General features: G+C 45.1%; 1 protein-coding gene across 1 annotated transcript in view; it reads right to left on the bottom strand.

The window, feature by feature from the left end:
• Positions 1 to 9,180: 9,180 nt before the first annotated feature.
• The window catches only part of ABHD2 (abhydrolase domain containing 2), an 87,812-nt gene continuing 71,749 nt past the window's right edge, over positions 9,181 to 25,243 (bottom strand). The window contains exons 5-9 of the mRNA XM_006867125.1: positions 18,158 to 18,250; positions 14,940 to 15,050; positions 14,288 to 14,357; positions 12,255 to 12,339; positions 9,181 to 9,377 (exon numbers count right to left, since the gene is read on the bottom strand). Coding sequence (XP_006867187.1) covers positions 9,181 to 9,377; positions 12,255 to 12,339; positions 14,288 to 14,357; positions 14,940 to 15,050; positions 18,158 to 18,250 — 556 coding nt within the window. The remainder of the gene's footprint in view (positions 9,378 to 12,254; positions 12,340 to 14,287; positions 14,358 to 14,939; positions 15,051 to 18,157; positions 18,251 to 25,243) is intronic.

Raw genomic sequence — 25,243 nt, 5'->3', positions numbered from 1 at the left:
CCCAGGATTCCCTGGAGCCCCTCCCTCTGAAAGTGCAGCCCAGAACCATCTGCACTACTTGGGTGCTGGTTTAGAAATGCAGAATCTTAGGTCCCACCTGTTGCAGTTGTTAGGTACTGTTGAGTCGGTTCTGACTCATAGTAACCCTGTGTAGGGTTGTTGAGGAGTGGCTGGTGGGTTTGAACTACCGACCTTGTGGTACAATCCAACCTTGCAGTTGACCAATGAACAGATACCAAAAGAAAAGAATGTCCACACCTTTATCTGCACGGTTCTGTCAGGCATCCGTGGCTGCTCTGACCCTTCCCCCGCTTGGTCTCACCCAAGATGGCGGCACTGGGAGCAGCTGAGCGTCTTGAATTAGAAAGCAATGGATTTCTTGCTTCTGCTACAAATTTCCCTAGCTGTAAGCCTTCCAACATTCTAAATCTTCCTTTATATGTGGTTCAGAGTTCTGGGACCATCCTCTGAGCCTGCTTGGTCCTGTATTCTGTGTTGTTGCTGACGGAGCTCCTTACTGAACTTCCACCCAATCCACCATCTTGTTTGCAACCTTGCAGTTGAGTGTTTATCCTACAGTGTCACACCAGAACCTACAACCTGCTTAGTCAGAATCTGCATTGTAACAAGACCCCCAGAGGAAGGTGCATTGAAGAGTCAAAGCTTTCAAAGTGGTGATTTCAACCTGGACTTCTCTCCTGAAATGGTTCAAACTATTGGGGTTTGGGCTCCAACCTCCCTACTGCTGATGTACTTGTTCTGGGGTACAGCCTGGACCTCAAGCTCTTTCCCAGCTCTCAGGTGGCTCAACTTTATAGCCAGGCTGGAGAAGCCTGCTCTAACCCCCGAGGATTTGGAGGAACCCACTCTGGCAAGTTTTGATGTTAAAGTTTTAAAGAAAAGCTATTTTTTACTTTTTCCAGAGCAGAGAGGATAGAGAAGCAGGGCTAGGAGGGCTGAGTCCTCCAGGTTGGGAGGAAAAGCCGAGCTGGAAAGGCAGCAGCCAGAATTGGGCTAGCTGGTCTGCTTTAGATGAAGAGAAGTTCCACCTTGGGGTTGTGCTCTTGAAGTCACTCTGCCAGTTGGCAGGAAATGTGTCTGTGGACACCTGAAGTTCCCAAAGTGACTTTATTACGAAGGACAGAACTGGAATCCAGGTTTGATGTTGCTGCTAACTAAGTACCTGGTCAGCACCTCCAAACCCAGGAATGGTTTTGGAAATGATATCCAGATCCTTCTCTTGCTTTCCCTGTAGGCTTGTTAGTTCAGTGACCCACTTTGGAGACGAACCACACAGCACAGTAACATCTCTAGGGGGTGGTGGTGCAGGGGTGCAGGCACAGGTGACAGTCATAAAATTCTGTGCAGTTTCAGCAGATATTGTTACAATATCCCTGTAGTTAGTTATATAACAGAAACTTTTTCATAAACCCAGCCTACATATATCAATACTACAAGGCTAAAACTCAATGCTAATTTCCTTTTCGAACTTCTTGATGGGCTCTGGTCAAAGCCATCATTCTTACCAATTATGATGACACTTTGAGTGACATGGTTTTGTGTGCACAAGCTACAAGCACACGCTGTTGTTTTTGTTGATGCTGGTATTTTTACAGCTGCTAATTTTGTGGAATCTTTCCAGTAATATTGCAGTAATTAGTACTTGTGAGCCCATCAGTAACTTTTTAAAAAAGAGAATGAAGTAGTAATTAAAGGAAAAAAAAAAACACACCTTCCACTCAGTTACTACTAATAAAATTAATAATGTAATTTATTGTAGAAAGATTTTGCAATTGTTTTGTTGTTAAATGCCCGTTGAGTCGGTTCAAACTCATGTTGCTGTTTTTAGGTGCCATTCAGTTGGTACTGACTCATAGCCACCCTGTGTACGCTTTCCAAGAAGCGGCTGGTGAGTTTGAACTGCTGAGCTTGTGGCTCTGTGCTTATCCTACAGCATCAGACCAGGACTCCTTGCAATTGTTAGTATTCATATAATCTTAAAAATAATACATTTAAGCAGTTTACAACTATATTGGTCACATATTATTCTATGATTAAAATTGATAATACACTCCATGACATCATGTGTTACTGCACTAGCTGACACCGACCTTAGAGACAACACTGATCATGAACTTGTCCCCTTTGGGAAAAGTTCAAGTTTAGCAGTTCAGGCTGCCTTTAATGTCTTCCCAACCCCTCTCTCTCACACGGCTGACATCATCACGTAACCTCTTCTATGGAACCTTCATTCCAGAAAGAAATGAAGAGGGGAAGGTGTCCTATTGCAGGCCAACTCAATGAGGTATTTGGTTCTCAGCAAAACACTCCCTATAAGACTAGAGATGAGGGATCTGTGAAATGTTACTGGCAGGCGTAAGAATAATACCTGTTAGCATCATTGGGATAGGAAGCAACAAATGTCACTGAACACAAATGCTGAAGGTTGGCTCAGCAGAGGTCCAGCTGTGTGCTGGTGGCCCTACATCACCATGTTGGCATGCTGTTGGTGTTGAGCTACCTAACATCCTGGACCATCAATCTCTTTCAGGTGGTAGTTTTCATAGGTGGTTACCTTTGGAAGTTGGTTTTCTTGGATCAAAACAGTCTGGCTATTCTGTGCGATATAGGAAGGGGGATGGTAAGCGTGCCTACCAAAGATGAACTTTTGACATTTGATTCCAGGCAATCAGATTCTAGTGCAATACTCTGCAAATCAACTTTTGTGCTTGGAGACTCCCCACTCAGCCTAACTTGTCAGAGGTTTTGCATGGCCGAGGAAGGAAAATTGAAGGCAAAAATGTTGGGATAGGGTGGAGTCATGCATAGGCTAGAATAACTCTCTTGGCTGGGCCAAGCAGATCCCTAGTTTAGATTTAGACAGACACAAGGGAGAAGAAAACATTCCTACTACCTAACCAACCCATTTAAGTGATAGTCACCAGTCTTTCCCAAGATTATTAGAGTACACATGACAAACACCATCTACGCCTCACCTTGCATTTTGTCTACATGGTCCACGTTATAAAGCAAGTGATGAAAAATGTATGTCACTTCTTTCTGTCCTCAGCTTTCGTGCCTGGAGGTGACACTTTTGCTTGGTCACATTTTTGCACTTTGTTTACAAGACTCGGTTAAAATGAGAACTTGGTGTTTTGCCCCTTTTCTTCGTACTCATGACTTGGAAGACACAGGAAGTGATCCCCTTAGATGGAGACTCCCCCGCTGTACAGAAGAACATCCAGCCACCACACTGCATTTTTCAGTTTTTATTTTTTTAAGTAAAGAAATTCCATTGAATCAAAGATAACAAAAATTACAGTTTTTGTTTGTAATGATCTTTGTTTTACCACCACACAGAATTAAAATAAAACCAAAATATGAAAACAGAAAACAATCAAGGACACCATTGTTTAGTATAATTTCTTAATAAAGGTAAATATGCTCATATTTAGAAAAAATTGCATTGCTAGTTGCAAATCTTAAGTGCCTCAGTGCTGGAGGGTCCTCGAGTTCCCCTCAGCGAGATCTGGCAGCAGGGAGGCTTCTCGTAACACAAACGCAAAAATACATGATTTTCAGGGCAGCATTTTAAGTTGCGGAAAACCCAAACAAAGCAGAACCCAACAGAAACACCACAAGAGGAATGTGAATGTGATGGTTCTCAAAAATCAATCTGGAAGCAGATTTGCCAATGTAAGAATGTGGTTGAAGGGAGACTAACCCGGATCAGGAGAAATCCCTCCCTCCCCCCTCCCGTCCCCCTGGCGTCCCCCTGGCGTGACTAAGGCAGCTGCTGTGGCAGAAGTCAAAAGCTCAGGTACAGTGAAGGTCTTCCTGAGGCAGTGGGAGAGACCCAGGTCATCTGGAACTGGTATGGAGAGTATGACAGGATTTGACATGGACTTGTGCTTTAGGAAAAGTAAAGAGACCCAAACCAAAAAGCCCAAATGAAACCTAACTCCTACACCCAGAAACGTCCATCCACCCACATGAACAGCCTGGGAGGGAAGCGCTGCTCTGGGACCAAGGAGGTCAACAACTCTAGCTACCTGTTGGCTGCTCAGTGTGACTGGTCTGGAAGGAGACTGCCCACTGAGAAGAGGGTGCAAGTGTTTTAAGTGGACTGCCCCCAACTTATGGCAATAAGTCAACATCTTGGTGAACGGGGAATCAAGACAGGGAGAAAGTAGGTTATAGATTTTGTTACTAACGGACAGTGTGCAGTTAAAAGCTGAGAGCATCATGGAATTGAGAGTGTTAGACTTAGTTCACCGGTTAGAAATGAACTTCAGTGAACCGAGAAAGCGTGATCACCTGCATGCTGGAAAAGACAGTTCAGAAAACACGGAAGGGCCGACTGTTCAGCTGTCTACTTTCTGGGAATTTCTCCGGCCAGTTCAACTCTGCAGTCTGTTTTCAAGGGCCATGTCAGGAAAATTCGGGGCTACAGATTCCCGAGGCAGGAGCAGTGGTAAGACAGGCAAAAGGAAATGTCCTTGGTTTTGGAAGGCCAGTTCAACTCCTACTCTTAGCTTCAGTACAGTTTGGCAAAGCAAACCTTAGTTTATGAAGAGGTGGGTAGTCCCCACCGATTTCTTATTTCCCATAACCGCTTGAAGTCTAAATACCACAGGTAGGCCACTATTCCTGGCGTTTTGAAGCATCCAAGTAATCCCAAGGGGCTTTGAATAACAGAGTGAGGCAAAGAATGACAGAAAGGTGTCAGAGACATGGCTAGGTGGCTGCTTCCGGATCTTAACTTCAGGGAGGGGTGGAGGCAGAACGTAAGGAAAAGCAGTAAGGAAAAGCATAGAGGTTTTGCTGTGGCTTCTCCTCAACCTTTCACGATGGAAGAGTTTGAATTCTACCACCGCGATGTTGTTGTGATACCAGGGGATTCCCAAGAGGCAAGTTAAGGCTTTCTGGGCAAAGAACACAATTCCAGATGATACTATGACAGGAGACTGCAGTGAGATGCTTCCTACTAACTCCCTGTCTTGTCTAAAGGACAAAGACCTATATATCCTTTGAACTCAGCATGAGGTTTCGGCGGAAGGTTACTTGGAATCAATGCCACGGGGAAAAGAAAAGCCTCTTGTATCTCAGACAGCGGCTTGTTTGAACACACGTATTGTTTCCTGGAGCTGGCAGGACGGAGCTCAAGTCACATAGCTACAAAGAGCGCGATTCTTCAGACGCCAGGGGATATAAGCTCAGCTGCCTAGCAAGTTCAGCTTTAATGAAGACAGGCAGTCTTGGGATGAAAGCTTGAGCAGGAAGAATCCCTGCCGTGGGAATTCTGAATGCTTAAGTTAGCAACACTCACCTCGTTCCAAAGGCAGCACCTGCCCCAGTCACAAGACCACCCTGGGACCGAGCTAAGACATTGAGATGGTTATGAAGACACAGAAGAGAAGTCAGCCAAGGACCTGGCACTTTAGACATTATCAAGGGTCCTCACCAGGAAAAGGGGGACCTGGGGAAAGAGGGTGTGTGTTCCGTTATCAAGCTCTGCCACTAATCAAAAGGTTGAAGTCCACCCAGAGGGTCCGCAGAATGGAGGATTGGTGATGTACTTCCAAAAGATCAGTCACTGAAACCCTTAGGGAGCATTGTTCCACTCTGATACGTGTGGTGTTCCCATGGATTGGAATTGACTCTATGGCAAATGGTTACTGGTCAGCAGAGTACATTTTATGCGGACGCTCTTCAGTCCCCTCAAGATGAACCTTGATATATTTGTTTTCCATCTGCAAGGGCTGTAGACAAGTCAAGTGGGAATGTGCAGGCAAGTAACAGGTGAAGTGGTCCTAGAGGTGTCGTCTTGGCAATGGTTTAAGGAAGAGGGCTCAGAGAGGTGAAGTAACTTACCCAAGATGCAATGTGAATTAGAGACAGTTAGGAGAAGAACCCAGGTCTCCTGGATCCTGGTCCCATGAACATGCCAAGAAGGTTAACGCTCTCCCTTTAGGCACATGAGGGGGAAAATTCCATCATCTTTTAATTCCATTTTTCACGAACATTTTGAAGCACCCTTACAGTTCTACTCTTATGTCGTATCATAGGGTTTCTAAGTGTAAACTACTGCAGAAAGGTGAAAAGAATGTAATCATTCCAAACCTTTCTGTCTTCATTCTTGTCTGGAGTCATTGGTGCAAACTCCCCCAGGAAAGAGAGGAGTTTTTTTCAAGTCTGCTAAGCTCCTTTCTAACATAATTGCATCAGAGATGCACTTGACCTCGTTTTGGGGTCAGATAATCCTGATTTGCTTGGGCTCTGTTTCTAATCAGTGTCTTTACATTTTTCTTAGGAGAAAAGGAGAACAACCAGAAATGTGGGTATTTTCCCTTCTTGGTTTAACAGAATTGTCTGTCTGTGCAATTTATGGCCTTAGTCTGATTTAAAAAATATAACCTCGAAATACACTTTGAAAATTCAGCCTTGCTTTAGCCCAAATAGGAGCTTAACAGTAAGAAGGGAACTCACATTATCATCCGAATTGAATGACTCCGGAGCAGAAGAGCAAGGAAACCTGGAGCAAGGATACAGATAGCCCTACATATAAAATGTTCTTCCCCTCCCACCCGTGTTCAGTAGGCCAGTTTGCATCTCTGTGAGCTCAATGCCTCTGTGCTTTCTTTCATGCGCGTACAAGAATTCTTCTGAGTCACATTCTCATTTTCATGCCGGAGAGCTTGTTGCTTGAACAAAGGGCTTCAGTTGGTTCCATGTGAACCAAAATGGAATGTAAGAGCCATTCAGAATCACACACTAAAAAAGATTTCAGCTGGGACCCGGCCTCCACGGTCCTGTGGGCGAAATTCCAGTTGTGTGGCAACAAAAGCTATGCCCCCAGCCCTGCCTTGCCTTGCCTCCTGAGAGACCACCAGAACTGCAGTGCAGGCTGGAGAGTTGCTCTTCAAAAGCCAGTCTTCCGAGGAGCAAAGGCTCCTGGGTGGCCCCACCTCTGTACTCTGTATGTGACCACAGGACCGTCTCTTCGTCTCTGAATGAAGCTGGTACTGGACCACTGACTTGTTGGAATAGGTCAAGAGATGGAATCCAAGCAATGAAAGAAGGTTCTTGTTTCCTACGATGGTGATTCAACCCTATTAAATGATTGCTTGGTTTACCTAATTTCACAAAGAGTCTTGAGAAGCCCAGGCAGTAGCAGGAAATGTCTATGTGGTTGGGTGGAGGGAAAAGTAACAAAGGAGCAGGCCTAGCTTCCAAATTGAGGGGAAGAGGATAAAGTGCCAATGTGTGCTAAAAGAACATGGGAAGCAAGTGCGCTGGAGAGATGACAAGCAGGGGGGGGCAAAGTCACAGATTTAGGGGGTGTGAGGACTTTTACCAAAGCAAAGCTGAGACTACAGAAATCTCAGTTACTTCTGATGTCAGTGAGTCAGGGTGATCTGGTGATTGTCAGAAGACAATTGTTCAGGTTATAGAAGTTACACAGTCACGTGGACCAATCCCCAAACTATATCCACCTGCTGCTTGGAGGCTCTTGTATCCCTTCAACTTCCACAGAGAGCCACTGTTATATCCCTCTCTGTTCTGGAGTCAAAGGAGCCGAAGATGGTAAAATCTGTTTAAAAGTACCCAGGCAGCTTCAACTATAGTACTATTTAGTTCCAGACAGCAACTGCGGATTTTTCAAAGTGCAGGGTTTTTAGATATTCAGGTGCCGACAGGATTGGAGAAAAAGGGTACTTGAAACCTCGAGGGACATTCTGATTTGAGAAGACACACTTTGGAAAGATCTACCCAACAGAATGAAAACACAAATAGGATCTGAAACGAAAAAAATCTGGTTTTAAAACAACACCAAAAAAAAACCCAACACCCTTTTCAGTTAGAAATATTATTTGTCCCAACTCAGGATCCAACTTTTGAGTTGTTTGGTATCAAAAGTCAGAGTCCGAGTTACCTGGGTTTAAAAAAAAAAAAAGGACAATTTAGGGCTTAAAGAGATGCAAAAAAGACCACAAGACCTCTATGTGGAAATGAAGGATAAAAAAGAAAGACAGCTAATGGCATCAAAGTTCCATTCTTGGACTGGGAGAAGAGCTCCCAGGCTCCCCTGGAAGGATGGTCTCTCAAACCTCAGCAAGCTGAGTTTGTCATTGAACTTGAGCACTGGTTGTGATCCCAGCAACCTGCCTGGTCCCAGCCCGTCAATTTCAGATGAGGAAACTCAAGTCCAAAGGGACCTTTCTAGGGTCATATGGCCAGTGGGCAGCAGAGCAGGGCCTTGGCTCACACACTGCACTCCCACCCTTTAGGGCTCCTCCTGAGACAACACAGAGTGGTCCCACGAGAGCAGCCACATGGCAGGCCTTGCTGCCTTCCCTTCGAGGGCCCTGGGAGCCAAGAGACAACTGCAATGATGCATTTCAATAGAACGAGCTACCAAGAAATTTCTAATTTAAAGGCCTCATAGAACAGCATTTCCCAAATTTGCCTGGTGATGAAAATCAACCAGGGGCACTGGTCAAAAATTAAAGTCCCCAGGCCCCTTCCTAGACTTGTGGAATTGGCCCCTCCAAGGGGAAGGCCCACAGAAGCTGAATTATCCACAAGTGACCCAAGTAACTCTCATCACCAGGAAAGCATAGAAGACAGTGACGGAGATAACCTGGCTGTGACTCAAGGGAATTTCCTTTGCCGTTTATAAGAGGTCAGAAGTCAGAGTCCAGCATCTTCCACGCTGAGTTGCATCTTCAGCACTAGGCCAGGTCGGTGAGCTCTTTCCAGGGTCTATATAAGAGCATATACAACCACCACCAAACTAACATACACCCCATTCTGTTCTGGGGAAAAGTCTTTTGATTCGCAAAGCAAAACTGCAGTTCCAACACACTTTTAATAGGGAAACTAGACTTAATTGGCTTAAAAGCAATCAAATGCTGAAATTGGACAGGTGGCTGACAACCCTGTCACTTGTCACCATGCCTAACAATGCCACGGAGAAGACCAGTAACCGAAGCACAGAAAGGGCCTGGGGCTCCGGGTAGAGCTGTCTGCTCCAAGACAGGTATACCTGGTGGGCGGCCCCTGCGGATGGTGTGAGGTCAGATCCAGGTCACTGAGGGAGACAGGAGACCTGAAACAGCCGGCAAGGGGACGTGGGTTCCAGAGGAGGCCGCTGGAGCGCACCCGAGTCCAGAGGCCTCAGTCCAGCTCGGCTTCCACCTGCTCTGTGTCGGAGCACTGTGACTTGTTGCGCTCCCACTGGCAGATGGCGTTGGCGTACTCCACTACCAGCTTGTCCATCCACGTCAGGGGCTCTGGGAACAGCATGGAGCCCTCAAAGAAGCCCAGGTGGCCCCCGTGCACAGGCAGCACAAACATGACATTCTCCCGTTTCTCTGCAGGGGAAAGGAAGCTGTATGAGTTTACTGTGCTCTCCTGAGCTCCAGGCCAAAGGGGGGAAAAAAAGGCAAAACAAATCAACCAACTGCTATTGAATCAGAATCGATTCAAGACAACCAACCCCACATGTGTCAGAGTAGAACTTCACTCCACAGGGTTTGGGATGATTAGTTTTTCCGAAGTGTCTCTGAATGGACTCAGCTCTAATCTATCGGTTAACAGTGAGTGCATCGGCACCAATCAGGGGCTCCTAGTTCCAGGGTGGTGGTGGTGGTGGTGGTGGTGGTTATGTGCCATGGAGTCACTTCTGACTCACAGCGACCCTATACAGGGTTGTTGTTGTTGTTGTTAAGTGCCGTCGAGTCGGTTCCGACCTATAGCGACCCTGTATAGGGTTTCCGAGGAGCAGCTGGTGAGCTCGAACCACCGATCTTGTGGTTCAAACGACTTTGCAGTCCAGCGCATTAGTCCACAGCGCCACAGCAGGACTCCTCCGTACAGGGTAGGAGGTGCTAATGTGAGCGGGGGTGGAGTAGAGTGGACTAGGATTTGCCCAGTCCCTACTTACTACCTCGGTCACCAAACTAGGAGGGAGATGACAGGGCAGGCAAAACAGGGACCTAGCTGTTTTCAGAATGGCAGCTTGGTGTTGGAAGGATGGGTACCAGCTGAAGAACTTAGAACTCTAGCTTAGTACTTATCAATTTTTGGTGCACAGGGAGTTTTTATAGCTTCCCCGTGCCAACCTGCAAAGTCCCTGGGTGGTGCAAAAGGTTAACGCACTCGATTGCTAACTGAAAGGTTGGAGGATCTAGTCTACCCAGAAGCACCTTGGAAAAAAGATCTGGTGATCTACTTGTAAAAAACCCACCACTGAGAGCTCTGTGGGCACAGTTCTACCTGACTCACAGGAGGTTGTGATAAGTCAGTATCAACCCATGGCAATTGGTTTTACTTGAGACCGTACCCAGATACATGAAATCAGGATCTCTGTGGGGATGGGCAAGAAGGGAAACTTCTCCCATGGGTATAGTTAAAGTTCCCCAGGTGACTCACAGGAATCACCTGAAGAATCTTGTCAAAATGCTGTTCTGATTGAAGAGCCCTGGGGACAGCTGAGGCTGCTTTTCTAACACACTTCTCTCTGCGATGCCAATGCTACTGGTAAGGGTTAGTCTGAGTTGGGATTCACAGTATTTGTACAGCTATTTAGGAGCCCCGGTAGTGTGGTGGATTAGCTGGGCTGCTAACTGTAAGGTCAGCAGCTCACAGCCACCACCGCCACACAGCTATTTACCAGACAAGAAGAAGTCAAAAGAATCAGTGATTCCTCATTGGCTCTGAGTTCGAAGACTAAAACTTAACTCAAAGATGCAGGACGTGTTCAGAGACGTCCACAGCTTTCAGTGGTTATGCTAAATGGCTGTCCTGAGAATACATAATCTGGAACTTGACGTTAGGAATCCACGCTTAGGTCACTGCCCAATGGGCTAGTGATGGATGCTCTTGAAGATATGCGTAAAACGAGCAGCCAGGTACATCAGGGAGCACCTGTCCCCTTGCTGGGTGCTCCAGGCCTTGGAGGTCTTTCCTGGCACTGCAGAGCTCTTGTCCCGTAACTCTTCCTTTCCTCTCACAGTTTTATGTTTATGGGTGACAGCATTAGAGTGATGAGTGCTACTTTGGCTGCACGGAGCAAACCGGCTGTGATTGCCTCCCCTCACAACTGCACATGTAGCCCAGTGGGCTACTTGAGGGCTGCAAGCTTGTGAAAAGGGGTTGGCAGATACAGCCTTTACCACAGAACACACAGAGACACCTCCCAAACACAGAGCCTTCAACCCTGAGCAGTCAAACAGCTTTGGCTGCCTGGGTCCTCTATCCACACGATTAGCTAGTCTCTCAGCTTGGGTGGAGAAAGAATCAGAATCAGAATCCCTCTGGTTAACACATGACATTTACACGAGGAAGCGTCATCACAGAGGAGGACTGTGGAGGGCAGGGAAATTGTTACTGTTGTTGTTACGTGCAGTTGTGTTGCTTCTGACTCATGGCTACCCTATGTGGCAGAGTAGAACTACCTCATAGGGTTTCTTCAGGTGTAATCTTTATATAAAAGCAGATCTCCAGGTCTGTCTTCCATGGAGCAGATGAGTAAATTGGAACTGTCAGCCTTTCAGTTAGCAGCCAAGTGTTTAGCCAGTGTACCATTAAGGCTCATTCCTGAGGGTCTGAAATTCAAAAGTTCATGGAAAACTTCCACGAGCTTTTAATTCCATTTCTCGTGAATTTCTTAAAGCCTCCTATTACAACACCAAGTGACTGAAATTTCCACGTGGTTCCTTCTGCCACCCTCTCTCTGGTTTCTCCTGGCACTCCTAGTCGATGTGGAATGAGACTGCTCCAGTAGGAAAGGGTAGTGAAGTTCCTGTGAGCAAAGTTCTCTGCTCTTTCAGTTGCTTGTGTTTTTATCCTCAAAGCAGATAAAGAGGTTGCCACAAGAGGTAGCAGAACTGGCTTTCAGGTCAGGTTTTAAGTTGATATATTTGTTTTAGTCAAACTCTCAGACTTAATGGAACCCAAACCCTGAGACAGTAATGCCACAGAACTCCATCCAGGTGACTACCAAACATCACTCTTGGCTATGGGACTGTACGGCAGTCCTGCCTCCTTGGACAAGACAGAAAATGAGCAGGTCTCTGCCCAGTCTCCCTCAAAGCCCCAGGGCTATCAGGCAAGGCTGAATAGGAACACTGCACGAGATGCCCCTTCCCTAGAGCTGGTCTCCAGTTGCTGAGGCCTGGTGAAGGTGACAGAATTTACTGTGGGAATTTGCTGAGTGGCTGGGGGGAGGCTCAGGAGGAAACACTTACCCGAAAGAGATTTTGGAATGGTTAGAAGGCTTTCATGCACCAAGGGGTCATCAGCTGCGTTAACCAGCATGAGGGGCACATAAATCTGCAGTGAGAATATAAAGTAGAATTAAGTTACCAATTCCCTTTTCAGACCCCCTTGATTCTAGTCCAAATTCACTACCAGACATGTTTTTGAAGCAAAGGGTCACTGCTTGGTTTGTTGAGCAGGTGGGTTAAGGACGCCTTGGACTCACTGCCGTGGGATGAGGTAAAACTGCCGCTGTGGTTACAGCCATGGAAGGACTGTAGCTCTGCAGTGTCCTAAGGGACCGTGTGTTCTGATGGAGACAGAATACATACTCAGTGGAACTCACTAGCCAAGTGTTTTTGATGTTCTTCCCAAAGTTCCGGATTGGCCATCTCTTTCAGAAAGATGATTTTACAAAGGGTTATGTACAGATTTGCTCAGCTTATGTTGTGGGGGAGCCAAAAAGGAGTGTGCTCCGTTCTAAAGGAGCCTTTCTAGAAGAATCTGAAGGTTGACAATAGGCCGGAGGATACTGGGAAGCTCTTGGCAAGGCTGCATTCAACACCCACTTTTGCAAAGACACCAACAGAGTCTCCTTTTGTTGTTTCAGTGGAGATGGTGCTGATGGGTGGACTCGAACACCGCTGGATAGCCATGCCCAGGTGGTGTACCCAGTGGCTGTGTTTCCCTGGAGGTCTCAGACTTTGGCTCCAGATAGTGCAACATTTCTATAATTATTTTAGTGAACACACTAAATGCTTGGGTGATTATGTTAGACTAGGGGAGAGATGGCTAACCTGCTTTAGCTGGGGAAATGGTGAACCACACCAACATGGGGTATGAACAGGATTAGTGGGAACGCCTGTGTTTGGGTCCACCACTCATCTGTCAGTTTGTTGTACTGTGGTGGCTTGTGTGTTGCTGTGATGCCAGAAGCTAGGCCACTGGCATTTTAAATACTAGCCGGGTCACCCATGGTGGACAGGCTTCAGAGGAAGTTTTAGACTAAGACAGACTAGGAAGAAGGTGGCGGACCACTTCTGAAAGGTTAGACACTGAAACCCTTATGAACAGTGGAACATTGTCAGATACTGTGCGGGAAGATGAGCCCCTCAGGTTGGAGGCACTCAACAGTGGATTCACACGACAATTGTGAGGACAATGGTGTAGGACCGGGCAGGGTTTTGTTCTGTTATGCATAAGGTTGTTATAAGTCGGAACTGACTCTATGACACCTAACAACAACACTTTTGGGTAAAAAGATCAATTGTGTAGGGATGGAATGAGGGAGACTGGCTTGGTGGTGTTTCAGGTAAAAAATATATGGAGTTCTTTTTAGCATAAGTTTATTACAGTACTTTTTAAAAACTGCATTGGTATAAACCAGTTTAACTTATCAGCAGACATGGTGGTTGTGGTGGTGGAGGTGTGCCATGGAGTCAGTTCTGACTCATAGGCTTTCCGAGGCTGTAAATCTTTACAGAGGAGTAGAAAGCCTCAGGTAATTTCCAACTGTTGACTTTTGAGGTTAGCAGCCCAACTCATAACCACTACGCTACCAGAGCTTCTTATCAACAGACATGCTCCTTCTCCTTTTGATACAGAAATACATCCATTTTGCTCTGTGTTCATCAGACCATGGCAGGAATTTTGCGTTTCGTCCTAGCACCACCCTTATGAGATACACACGGTCAGAGAAAGGGTCGAGGATCGTGGGGAATCTACAATGATCTTCCAGGAAGTATTACACTAACAAAAGATAAAAACAGAGTGGGCAATTTTAAGGGTTTTCACATGGACAAGGGAACAGACTGGTCTAGGAGGAAGCATGGGATGACTGTAGCGAGCTAACAGAAGGTCAGAGTTTGGCTGTTCCTAATCAGCCCAGGTAAATATCCAGAGCAGTCAGCGCCAGAGTCTGGCTGAGCTTCCAGGCAGGGCGTGTAGGAGAGACGCGTGCGAGGCTAGCTTGGAGCTCACTCTGAGATGCTGCTGCTGCCCTGTGGTGGTACTGGACACTCACCCTGTGCAGATACCTCATGCAGCTTTCTTCCTCGTAATATTCCTTCAGGGAGTTATAGCCATGGAACTTCCTGAGACACACCAGAAAACAGCACAAAAGGAAAAGTTTAATATAATACTTGTCATTAGGTCTGAAGGCTGAGCTGGTCTCTGAATGAATTCATCATATCAGAAAAGATACACAGGGTGCAGTGGTTAAGAGCTCTGACTCTGGCACCTGGGTTCAAATCCTGGCTCTGCCACTTACTGGCTGTGTGACCTAAGGCAAACAGTTCACCTCTCTGAGCTTCAGCTTTTCATCTGTAAAATGTAGCTTAAGGTAGGACCTTTCTTAATAGAGATGTGAGGCTTATGGCATCTAAGTGCCTACTAATAGAGGGTGGGCCCACAGTAACTTATCATTAAGTGGAATCCATAGAAATTACCTAAAGAAAGGGTCACCCCATCAGAGGGCCGCAGCTTCTTGGTTCAAGCTGCTCACACTATGAGGGGCTATAGAACCACAGTCAAGCCCTTGTTCTTTCTTCTAAGAGAAACTTGAAATCTGGCTTTTTTCCATGAGATCTTCTGTTTTTAAAATTGGAAATGCATTTAGAGAATGGTGAACACGGATGTGTGCAGGGCCGAGTACCCCTTCCCACCCCTGAACACACCTCATCACATTGTCATCGATCTGCATTAGGGACGTTGCTGTGTAGAGCCGGCTCAGGTCTGTGTCCTCCAGGAACTGTGGTTTCTTAACACGGTCTCCAAACAGAGCTTGTCTGAAACGAGACATGCACGCAAACAAAGAATCAGAAGCAGGCGATAAACCACCACAGCAGAGCCTGCTTCCTGGCCCAGAGGCAAGCCAGGTGGGAGAGCCTTTGACAAGGCATACACAGATAGTCAGAAAGGGATCCCTTAGTGGTGCAATTGGTTTGCAACGGACTGTTAACCTAAAGTTGACAGTTTGAACCCACACAGCAGCACCACAGAAGAAATGCCTGGTAATCTGTCCCTGTGAAGACTACAGCCAAATAAACGCCACAGAACAGTTCTACTCTGCAACACGTGGGGTCTCCATAAATTGGACTCCACGTGCCTGCAAAAGGTTTCTGTCTTTTTTTTTTTTTTAAGCCTCTATAATAAGGAGCTCTGGTAGCGTAGTGGTTACGAATCGGGCTGCGAACCTTAAGGTTAGCGGTTCGAAACTACCAGCTGCTCCGCGGGAGAAAGATGAGGCTTTCTACTCCCGTAAAGATTTACACCCTCGAAAACCCTGTACAGGGTCGCTATGGGTCGGACCCGACTCGATGGCACTTAACAACAACAACAACAACTATAATATGCCAGAAGATGAGTTTGCACTGCTGACTTTTGAATAACCGCAGAAAGATGGACCTCAAGACCTTGTTTCCCTTTTCAGGGGTCAAGATGCACTCTGTGTTATGCCGGGGGCACCAAGACAAACTAAAGATGCGTTCAAGCCCAGGTGAGCACGGCCAAGCAGTCAGAGCAGAGTGGAAGTCTCAGGATGGGCTCTGTGGGGAGTGGTGGGCGGTGGGCCTAAAGTAGGGGCCCCATCGGCACATGGGTGTTGACACGATTCAGCCTGGGCAGATCCCCTTCCCTTTATGAGATGTTCGTGCCACTCAACAAGGAAAGCAATTACGTAGCATTCGGACAAATCACCAGCTCTGGGGCCTGTTGGCTTAAAAAGCTAATATACTCAGTAGAGTAACCAATTCTATTACGAAAAAGCTCCTCGAGAGAAAAGCAGAGGTGGAAATGTGTAGCCTTTAGATTTCCATTCCCAATCACGGAGCTGAAGGAGAAGCAGGTGGGCTGTGAGGTCCGGTCCTACAACAGGGGAAATTCATTGTGGAAACATGTCCTGGTATCCACTCTCAACGTCTTCACAAGAAAAGGAACACATCCTTTAACATCTATTTCCCCCTCAAATGATTATTTAGTCAGATAGAATTCTACCTATGGGACAAATTCACCATTGAAAGTTTCTCTCAAGTGTCTGAATGTTTGACTTTTTGTCTTTAATTTTTTTAAAAAAGAAAATATATTAGAGTACACCCAAAGATCTCTCCCAATTTGCTAAGAATGACATGAGGAACCTCCTGTACTAATCAACAGGAAGACCAAGCCCTTTGACAAAGCAGGAACTTTCTCTGGGAAGAGTCATTTTCCATCTCAGGTGTGGAAAGGTGGGCAGAAGATCTGGGCTTGAGGTCTGAGGCCTGGCTTTACCCTCTGGCTATGTGACTGACCTCAGCACATCCTGGGACCCACCCAGGGATCCACCTAATCACAGCTGGGCCACACTCCACTCAAGGCTGCACACAGCAGATGCTCAATCATGGGTCTGTGTCAGTCAGCCCTGGGACACAGGTCTCCCTGTTTGAGGACAGGACTGAGCACACACAAGTTAACAGCACAGCAGCTGCAGAGCCCCGCCCGCAGAAGGCCCAGACCAGTGTGTGTGGTGGGATGGGCCGAACCATGTTTTCTTTTTAAAGACAATCAGAAACGCATCAGTTAGCCAAATTGCAGTTTCTAGGGTGGTGCCAAAAATCTAACTCATTGTATTTTTTGGAATGTCCATTATGTGCCAGGCTTTGTGGAAATCCAAATAGGCCCAAGGCCTCCAGAGCCTTACAGTTTAGTTAGCGATACCAGATTCATGCAGGGGGAAGGTATAGAAAACCAACGTAAGGGAGAAGGAGTTGGCTTCCTGCAAGGCAGGGAGAGTGAGGGCGACCTTACACGATGAGCTGGGAAGGGCTGTAAGTGGTATGGAAGAGGCCAGGAGGTATGTGGGGGTCCAGCAGGAGTGGATGAGACAGGGACGGAAGGGGAGAGAGAGAACAAGAATGAATAATCACAATGATACAAATCATTGCTAATATTTATTGAGTAGCGCTGTGGGTTAGCACACTGGACTGCAAGGCTGGTTTGAACTGTAAGGTCAGTGGTTCAAGCTCACCAGCCGCTCCTTGAAAACCCTATACAGGGTCGCTGTGGATCGGAACCGAGTTAACAGCATTTAACAACAACAACAACAACTGCACACTAGGCCTGGTCAGAACACTTTGTGGGGGTTAAACCACTGAAGGACTCTGGCCAGAAGAAGTAGGACAGAGGGGTGACTATGCAGAGGTTTGAGCAGGGAGGAGCGGTCACTGTGCTGGGAGCCCACAGTGGGACGCCTGACATTTGCTGCTTGGTCAGAATCCTGTGGGTCTGTGGCAACGAGTCTGCAAAGAATGATTCCTGAACCTAACTAAGCACACGAGCATACTGGGGAGAGACTACCTAGACAACCTTAGCCTTCCTCTAATTTAGGAAGGGCTGGTGCAGTAGTTTCGTATCTTGAATTTCCTGGGAATATGAAAGCACGAGGAATCCTGGTGTGGTGCAGTAGAATCAGCACTGGACTGCTAACCACAAGGTTGGTGGTTCAAATTCACCAGACGCTCCTTGGAAACCCTACAGAGGGTCGCTGTAAATTGGAACTCACTTGAAGGCAGTTAATAATAACAATGAAAGATTTGGTGACCTCTGATAACTTGGGCCACGTTAGCTTCTAAGGAAGCAACAAACATAGTCAGCAGACTGCATCGTCCCCACTGTCTTTTCCCATCGGAGAAACAGGACTCTGGCTTTTACGAACCCCTAGAGAAGCTCAGGACTCCCTGGGTGGTTAACATGCTTGGTGGCTAAGCAACTGAAAGGTCAGAGGTTGGAGTCCACCCAGAGGCAACCAATGTACTTCTCAAACATCAGTCACTGAAAACCTGATGGAGCACACTTCCACCCCAACACGTATGGAAGTTCTGACAGAAGCTGAGAAAGAGCAGAAAGCACAGGTACCTACCTGTGTGAGAGGATGATTTTCTTCATGTTGTCAGCCATGAGGAAGTTGTAAAACCTCCGGCAATGATCCCACTGCATGAAGGTTTCCTGGGCCCTAAAAAAACCACAAAGCGAGAGTGAGCGAGACGGTGGTTGTTGAGGACAGTGTCGGGTGAGGCTCATCACCAGAGCACAGTACCTGCGTCGAGAACACTGCTCCCCAGCTCCTGTGTGGGAACCAAGCATGCCATGAGCGGGACCCCAAGGAGAAAACCTCTCTGGGGGCGGGGCTGGCGGTCAGCACCCACTGGCACCCTATTCCCAAACCTGTTAGAACCAGTGGCTACATCGTCCATTTTCATCTGAACAGCGTCTGTGCTGTCTCCTAAACTGCAGGCATGTTAGGAGTGTGTAAAGAGAGGGCATGTGGAGAAGTACAGCTCTGGGTAAAAGCTAAAAGGAAACAATTCTTTTCAAAGGAAAATCATAAAATGTGATCTTCTACAAGAATCATAAAATTTGATTAGCTTTACAACTTCCAAGGGGCAAGAAAGGAAGCAGAAGCAGTGCGGTGACCCATCCCTTTAGGTACAACCTGCGAGTTGCTTTGCCAACAGAGCTCCCGTGTGCTTGGCAGGTGCTAAGCCTACCCACCCTGGAGGCGTGATCTCTGACCCTCCCAGCAGGGGCACTAGCCAAAACGCCCATGGAGGTCAAGTCAATTCTGACTCATTACGACCCTTCCAGACACAGTAGAACTGCTCCACAGGGTTTCTGAGGCTGTAAATCTTTATGGAAGCAGACTGCCTCATCTTACTCCTGAAGACACAGAAAGGATGGCTAGATGAGGCATGTACTTTGTAAGGAAGGGGATGACCACTTTTTGGAAACCAGATGCCCATCAAGAAGATTTAAAGAGGGACCTAAGATGGTAGACCAGGTAGATACACTAACTGACCTTCCCTCTTCAGCAAAGATGTGAGAAAGCACGTGAAATGGATACGGATGACAACTCAGAGCTTCAAAGGGAAGGATAACGTAGATCCAATACTGATGAGTGGAAGAGAACGAGCGAGAACAGTGAACAAGGAGGCCACTGGCAAGCCAGCAGGCACACTGTGGCCATTCTGAATTATTGTAAGCAGCGTTCCAGGTAGAGCAGGAACCAGATAATCAGCTCTGCTCGCTTAGCCCTGCACCAACACTGACATCCGTGATGGATGATCAGAGAGGGGGTGAACTTCCCCCTTACCTCCACAATGTCTCCGTGACTAGCCAAAACACCCTCCCTTGCCAGTGCTGAGACACTTTATTGTTCATCTTAGTTCTTCACTTCCTCCTCACCTTTTTTCTTTTCTTTTTCCCATGTTGCTCCCCCACCCCAGTAGAGTGGATGCCCTGCCCGTGCCCCCCTGTCGGCAGTGTGCGTTCCTACGGAGCAAGCCCTGTGTTTGACAGCTGGTACTTTTCACTAACCGTGATACTTTTTCTTCTTTCTTTCTTCTTGTTTTTCTCTTTATTTCTTTTTCCTACCCACCCCTTTTCTGTTTTCTTTTTGGATCCTGTGGAGTGGTGCCCTCCAAGCCCCTGCGTCTGTGATCATAGTGCCTACCTTGTCCCTCTGAGGATCAGCAGTACACGTGCCTGCGAGTAAGCTCCACATTCCTGCGGAAGCCATATTACATTAGTACTGTTTTTTTTTTTTCTTTTTTAGTTCTTTCCTCTTTCTATTTTATTTTCTCCCTTTAATAAAAACCATGGAGTCCCGCCCCCCACCCCCTCCATATCCAGTAGCATCCGCCCTGACCCTCTGTGTTTGGCCCTGAACACTCCCACTGAGTGAGTACCACATCCTGCCATATGCCAATACTGCATGCTTCTGTTTCCTTTTTCCTCTTTCTTTCTTCTTAGGTCTTCTCTCTCTCCCTCCTTGCTTTTTTCTTCCTCTTACTCCCTGCACCCCCATTTTGTTTCTATTTTCCCTCAGCAGTCAGGAGCTATCGACTCTACCCAGCCATATGCCACTCCACCTACTGGACTAGTGATACCACCTGCTCCCACGTCGCTGGAATGAAAACAGACAGCAGTCAACAGCCGCCTACAGCCTGCTCTCAGCTGCTACACACAACTAGAGATCCGAGACTAACTCCTACACTCCCACCTGCTACCAAATTCACCTAAGGATTGGTGGTGAACACTTCAGCTGTCCGGCTTTGGTGCTTGGATATATGAAAACAAAGTGAAATAAAAAAAGCAGGCAGAAGCAAACCAACTTGTTTTCAACAAATGGACAAAATAACTGCATCCTCACAACACACACAACAGACAACTTCATATAACCCAACAAAAGGGATAAGATGGCTCAAAAAATGACCAAGATACACGGTCAGAAAATCTTCAGGACGAAGAAATGCTATTGGAACTAACTGATAAGGAATTCAGAAGATTGATATTTAGATCTTTTCAGCATATGAAGAAAGAGATCAAAGAAACCAGACACACACAAAAAGGCAGACAAAACTATAGAAGAATTCAGGAAAGCAATACTTGATCAAGTTGACAAAATAAATGGGAAATGGGAAACTGTACAAAAATAGCAAATTCAAATCCAGAATACTACTACTAACATTTCAGAAATAGATAACACATGGTAAGGGAAAAGGAGTAGGACTGAATCAATAGAAGACAGAATTAGCAAAATTGAAGATAAATTTCCTATCAACCAGAAAAAAGAACAACATCAATAATTAAGACGAATGCCTAAGAAAATCATGGGACACCATCAGGACTAACTTACATTTGACCAGAATTCCAGAACAGAAAGAGAGAAAAAAAAACCAAGCACTGAGAAAACTGTCAAAGATTTTTTGGAAGAAAACTTACTTATATCATGAAAGAAGAAAATATATGTGTTCAAGAAGCTCAACAAACCTCAAATATGATAGATTTCCCCAAAAAACTCATCAAGAAACATCATAATCAAACTTTGCAAAACCAAAGACAAAGAATGAACCCTGAAAGCAGTTTGGGAAAAATGCAATAATAGTAAGAAAGTCTAATACATCACTGTGGATGAAGGCCAGAACTAAAAAGAAGCTTAAGGATACAAAAGATCTAAACACTAAAATTAATCACACAGACCTCACAGATGTATACAGAACATTCCACCCAACAATGCCACAATATACAGTCTTTTCCAGTGCACATGGCACATTCTCCAATATAGACTCTATTTTAGGGCACAAAGCAAAGCTCAGCAAACTTTAAAAACAATGAAATACACACAGCATCGTCACAGATCACAATGCTATACAATTAGAAATCAACAACAGAAGAGCAAGGAAAAATATTCAAATATGTGGAAATTGAATAACACTACACTTAAAAATCACTAGGTACAAAAGTTGACAGGCGGGGGAAGGAAAGCCAGTAAATGGAAGTCAAACACTAGAACAGAAAGTATGAGAATGTTGACAAAGTGTAAATAGAATTTAACCAGTGTCATTGATCAGTATGTCTAAGAACTATGGAATGGGAGCAGGCTTTGCTATCACCAAAAAGAATTTTTTTTTACAGTTAAAAAAAAAAAAATCCACTAGGTAACAGAACAGCAACAACAAAAAATTCCTTGAATCAAATGAGAATGAACATACAACATCCAAATTGTTAGGGGCACAGAAAAAATAGTGCAAATTATATAAAAAAGAGAGCAATTTATAGCAATAAACACACACATCAGAATAGCGCCAAAATAAATACGTTAACCCAACATCTCCAACTATTAGAAAAAGAGCAACAAAATACACCTATAGTCACTAGATGAAAAGAAATAATAGAAGGAATTAAAAAAAAAACAAAAGCTGGTACTTTGAAAGAATAAACTGAGTGGACAAACCTCTGGCAAGTTTAATAAAGGAAAGGAAGGAGAAGATGCAAGCAACATGAATAATAAATGAAAAAGGCAATGTCACAACAGAACCTACTGAAACAAAAGGAATATAACAGAATGCTATACTTCAATAAATCTAAAAGCCTAGCAGAAATGGACACATTTCTAGAAACACACTACCTGCCCAAACTAACATAATCCAACGTAAAAAATATGAACAGATCTAACACAAAAGAAGTTATTGAACAGGTCATAAACAAAAACAAAAACAAAACCTTCCAACAAGAGTCTTGGCCTCTCTGGAGAAGTCTACCAAACACTCGGAGATCTGATACCAATTCTACTCAGATTGTTCCAGGACATAAAAATGGATGGAATACTCCTGAACTCGTTACACAAGGCAAGTCTGAATCTCTAATATATGTGTGTGTGTGTGTATATATATATACACACACACATACACACACACACATACATATATACTATATATGATTGGATCATATGGTATTTTATTTCCAGTTTTTTCAAGGAAACGTAATACTGTTGTCTTCAGTGGTTGGAATATTCTACAATCCCACCAGCAGGGGGTGAGGGTTCCAATCTCTCCACACTTTCACCAGCATTTGCTGTTTTCTGTTTGTTTCAACTTTGCTATTAATGCTGGGGTGAGATAATGTACCATTGTTGTTCTGATTTGTATATCTTCAGTGGCTAATGATTGTGAGTATTTCTTCATGTGTTTGTTGATCACCTGAGTGCCTTCTTTGGTGAAGTGTCTATTCATGGCCTCTGCCCATTTTGAAATTAGAGTTTTCAGTTTTTTGTTCCTGATATGTTGAAGTTTTCTATAAATGTTAGCGATTAGGCCTTTGTCTGATATATCATTGCCAAAATTTTTTTTACAGATTCTTTTTACTCTTTAGGTTAAGCCTTTTGATGTACACAGATGTTTAATTTTTAGGCGGTCCTAGTTGCATAGCTCTGGTAGCGTAGTGGTTACGACTTGGGCTGCGAACCTTAAGGTCAGCGGTTCGAAACTACCAGCCGCTCCGTGGGAGAAAGATGAGGCTTTCTACTCCCGTAAAGATTTACACCCTCGGAAACCCTGTACAGGGTCGCTATGGGTCGGAACCGACTCGACGGCACGTAACAACAACAACAACAACAAGTATCTTCTTATGTTTGTGCATTTTTAGACATGGTTGATAGTTTTACATATCTTTATTCTGAGCTCGTTTTTGTATATGGTGGGAGATGTGGACTCTGTTTTATTTTTCTGTTTCATGCCTGACTGTCACTGCTGATAACTCTAAAAGGAATCACATTAGGATGTCCTAGAGAAAGTAGGAGAAAATGTGAAACAAAACTCAAAATCATATAATCAAAAAGCAAAAACAAAACTACCCAGGCTTACTGGTTTGACAGAGAAGAGAGGTGGAATTCCCAAGACTAGGGCCCTTAGATACCTGTAGTAGTTATGAGTCAGGCTGCTAATCTCATGGTTGGCAGTTCGAAACTATCAGTGGTTTCGTGGGAGAAAGATGAGGTTTTCTGCTGCTGTAAAGATGTACAACCTTGGAAACCCTGTACAGGGTGGCTGAATCGGAACCGACTCTTCAACACATAACCTGCACCACCACTATACGGTGATCAGCCACATCACGGAAGCATGCATTCCTTGGAACAATTAAACCACATGATTGGATGGGCAGCGTTTGCTCCCCTACTCAAAATGAGGCCAACTTGTAGGAAGAGAAGCAGAATAGTGCTACATGGCAAGAAATCACAGTCTCATGCTGATTCCAAAAGCCCAAGCGGGGGAAATATGCAAAGAATATTTAGGTAAGAGCTGCCAGGCCAGATGGAAGAAATGAATTACACATTTTTGACACAAATAAAAAATGGTCACCAAAGCTTTCCGTTCACCAAATACTGAATTGTTATTGGTTGTTGTAGAGTTGACTTTGACTCCTAGTGATGGAGGTGACAGAGGAGGTCTACCCCACAGAATTTTCTTGGCTGTCATCTTTATGACAACAGACTGTCCAGTCTTTCTCCTGCAGAGTTGCTGGGTGGATTTGAACTGTCAATCTTTTGGACAACAGCCATATGCTAAACCACTGTGCCAACAAGGCTCCTTGAATGAGTGCATGACTTGGCTGAAGAGCAGAACATCCAAGTTTTAACCTGCCTGCCTTTAGATGGCTCTGTTTTTACCGAACCTGAGGCCGACCCACCAGAGTATCTGGAGGAAGGCTCAGGAGTGATGCACGGAATCCTGGGAGAAAGCAGCTAGAAGGGGGAAGCGCTGAGTAAGACAGAGTGAGCCCTTGGTTGTAGGAAGGTGGGTTCCAGACACTTACAGAAGACCTAGGGTAACTCTAAAAGAAGGGCTTCCTGAGGTTTCAAAGCTCTCAAAAAGTGATTTTGTCCCTGAGATCATAAGTGAGGAGAAAGAAGAGAGTACTCTAAGAAATCAGTGTGGTTTCACTGAGAATCTTATTTGAAAATGAAGGTATGGATATTTAAATAACTTTCTATCCATGTGTCTATCCATCCATCTCTCCATGTATCTAGCGATCTCCAAAATAATGTTTGTTTAAGATGCCTTTATTTCTAATCAATGCAACATAAGTTATTACCCATACTGTCTGGGAAAATTGGAAGTTGTGAAAAATGAAATGGAACACATCAACATCGATATCTTAGGCATTCAGTGAGCTGAAATGGACTGGTATTGGCCATTTTGAATCTGGTTTACTATGCAGGGAATGACAAGTTGAAAAGGAATGGTGTTGCATTCATCGTCAAAAAGAACATATCCAAATCAGTCATGAGGTACAAAGCTATAAGTGATAGGATAATATTCATGCGCCTACAGGGAAGCCCAGTTAATACCACTATTATTCAAATTTATGCACCAACCACTAAAGCCAGTGAGAATGAAATAGAAGAATTCTATCAATGTCTTCAATCTGAAATTGATCAAACATGAAATCAAGATGTATTGTTCATTACTGGTGATTGGAATGCAAAGGTTGGGAGCAAACAGGAAGGACCAGTAGTTGGAAAATTTGGACTTGGTGATAGAAATGATGCTGGAGAATGAATGATAGATTTCTGGAAGACAAATGATTTGTTTATTTCAAATACCTTCTTTAGAGAGCATAAGAGACGACTATACACATGGACCTCGCCAGATGGAACACTACATCTGTG

Source organism: Chrysochloris asiatica, unplaced genomic scaffold, assembly GCF_000296735.1.
Source record: "Chrysochloris asiatica unplaced genomic scaffold, ChrAsi1.0 scaffold00101, whole genome shotgun sequence".
NCBI classification, from domain to species: domain Eukaryota; kingdom Metazoa; phylum Chordata; class Mammalia; order Afrosoricida; family Chrysochloridae; genus Chrysochloris; species Chrysochloris asiatica.
This window is presented reverse-complemented; position numbering and strand designations above follow the sequence as displayed.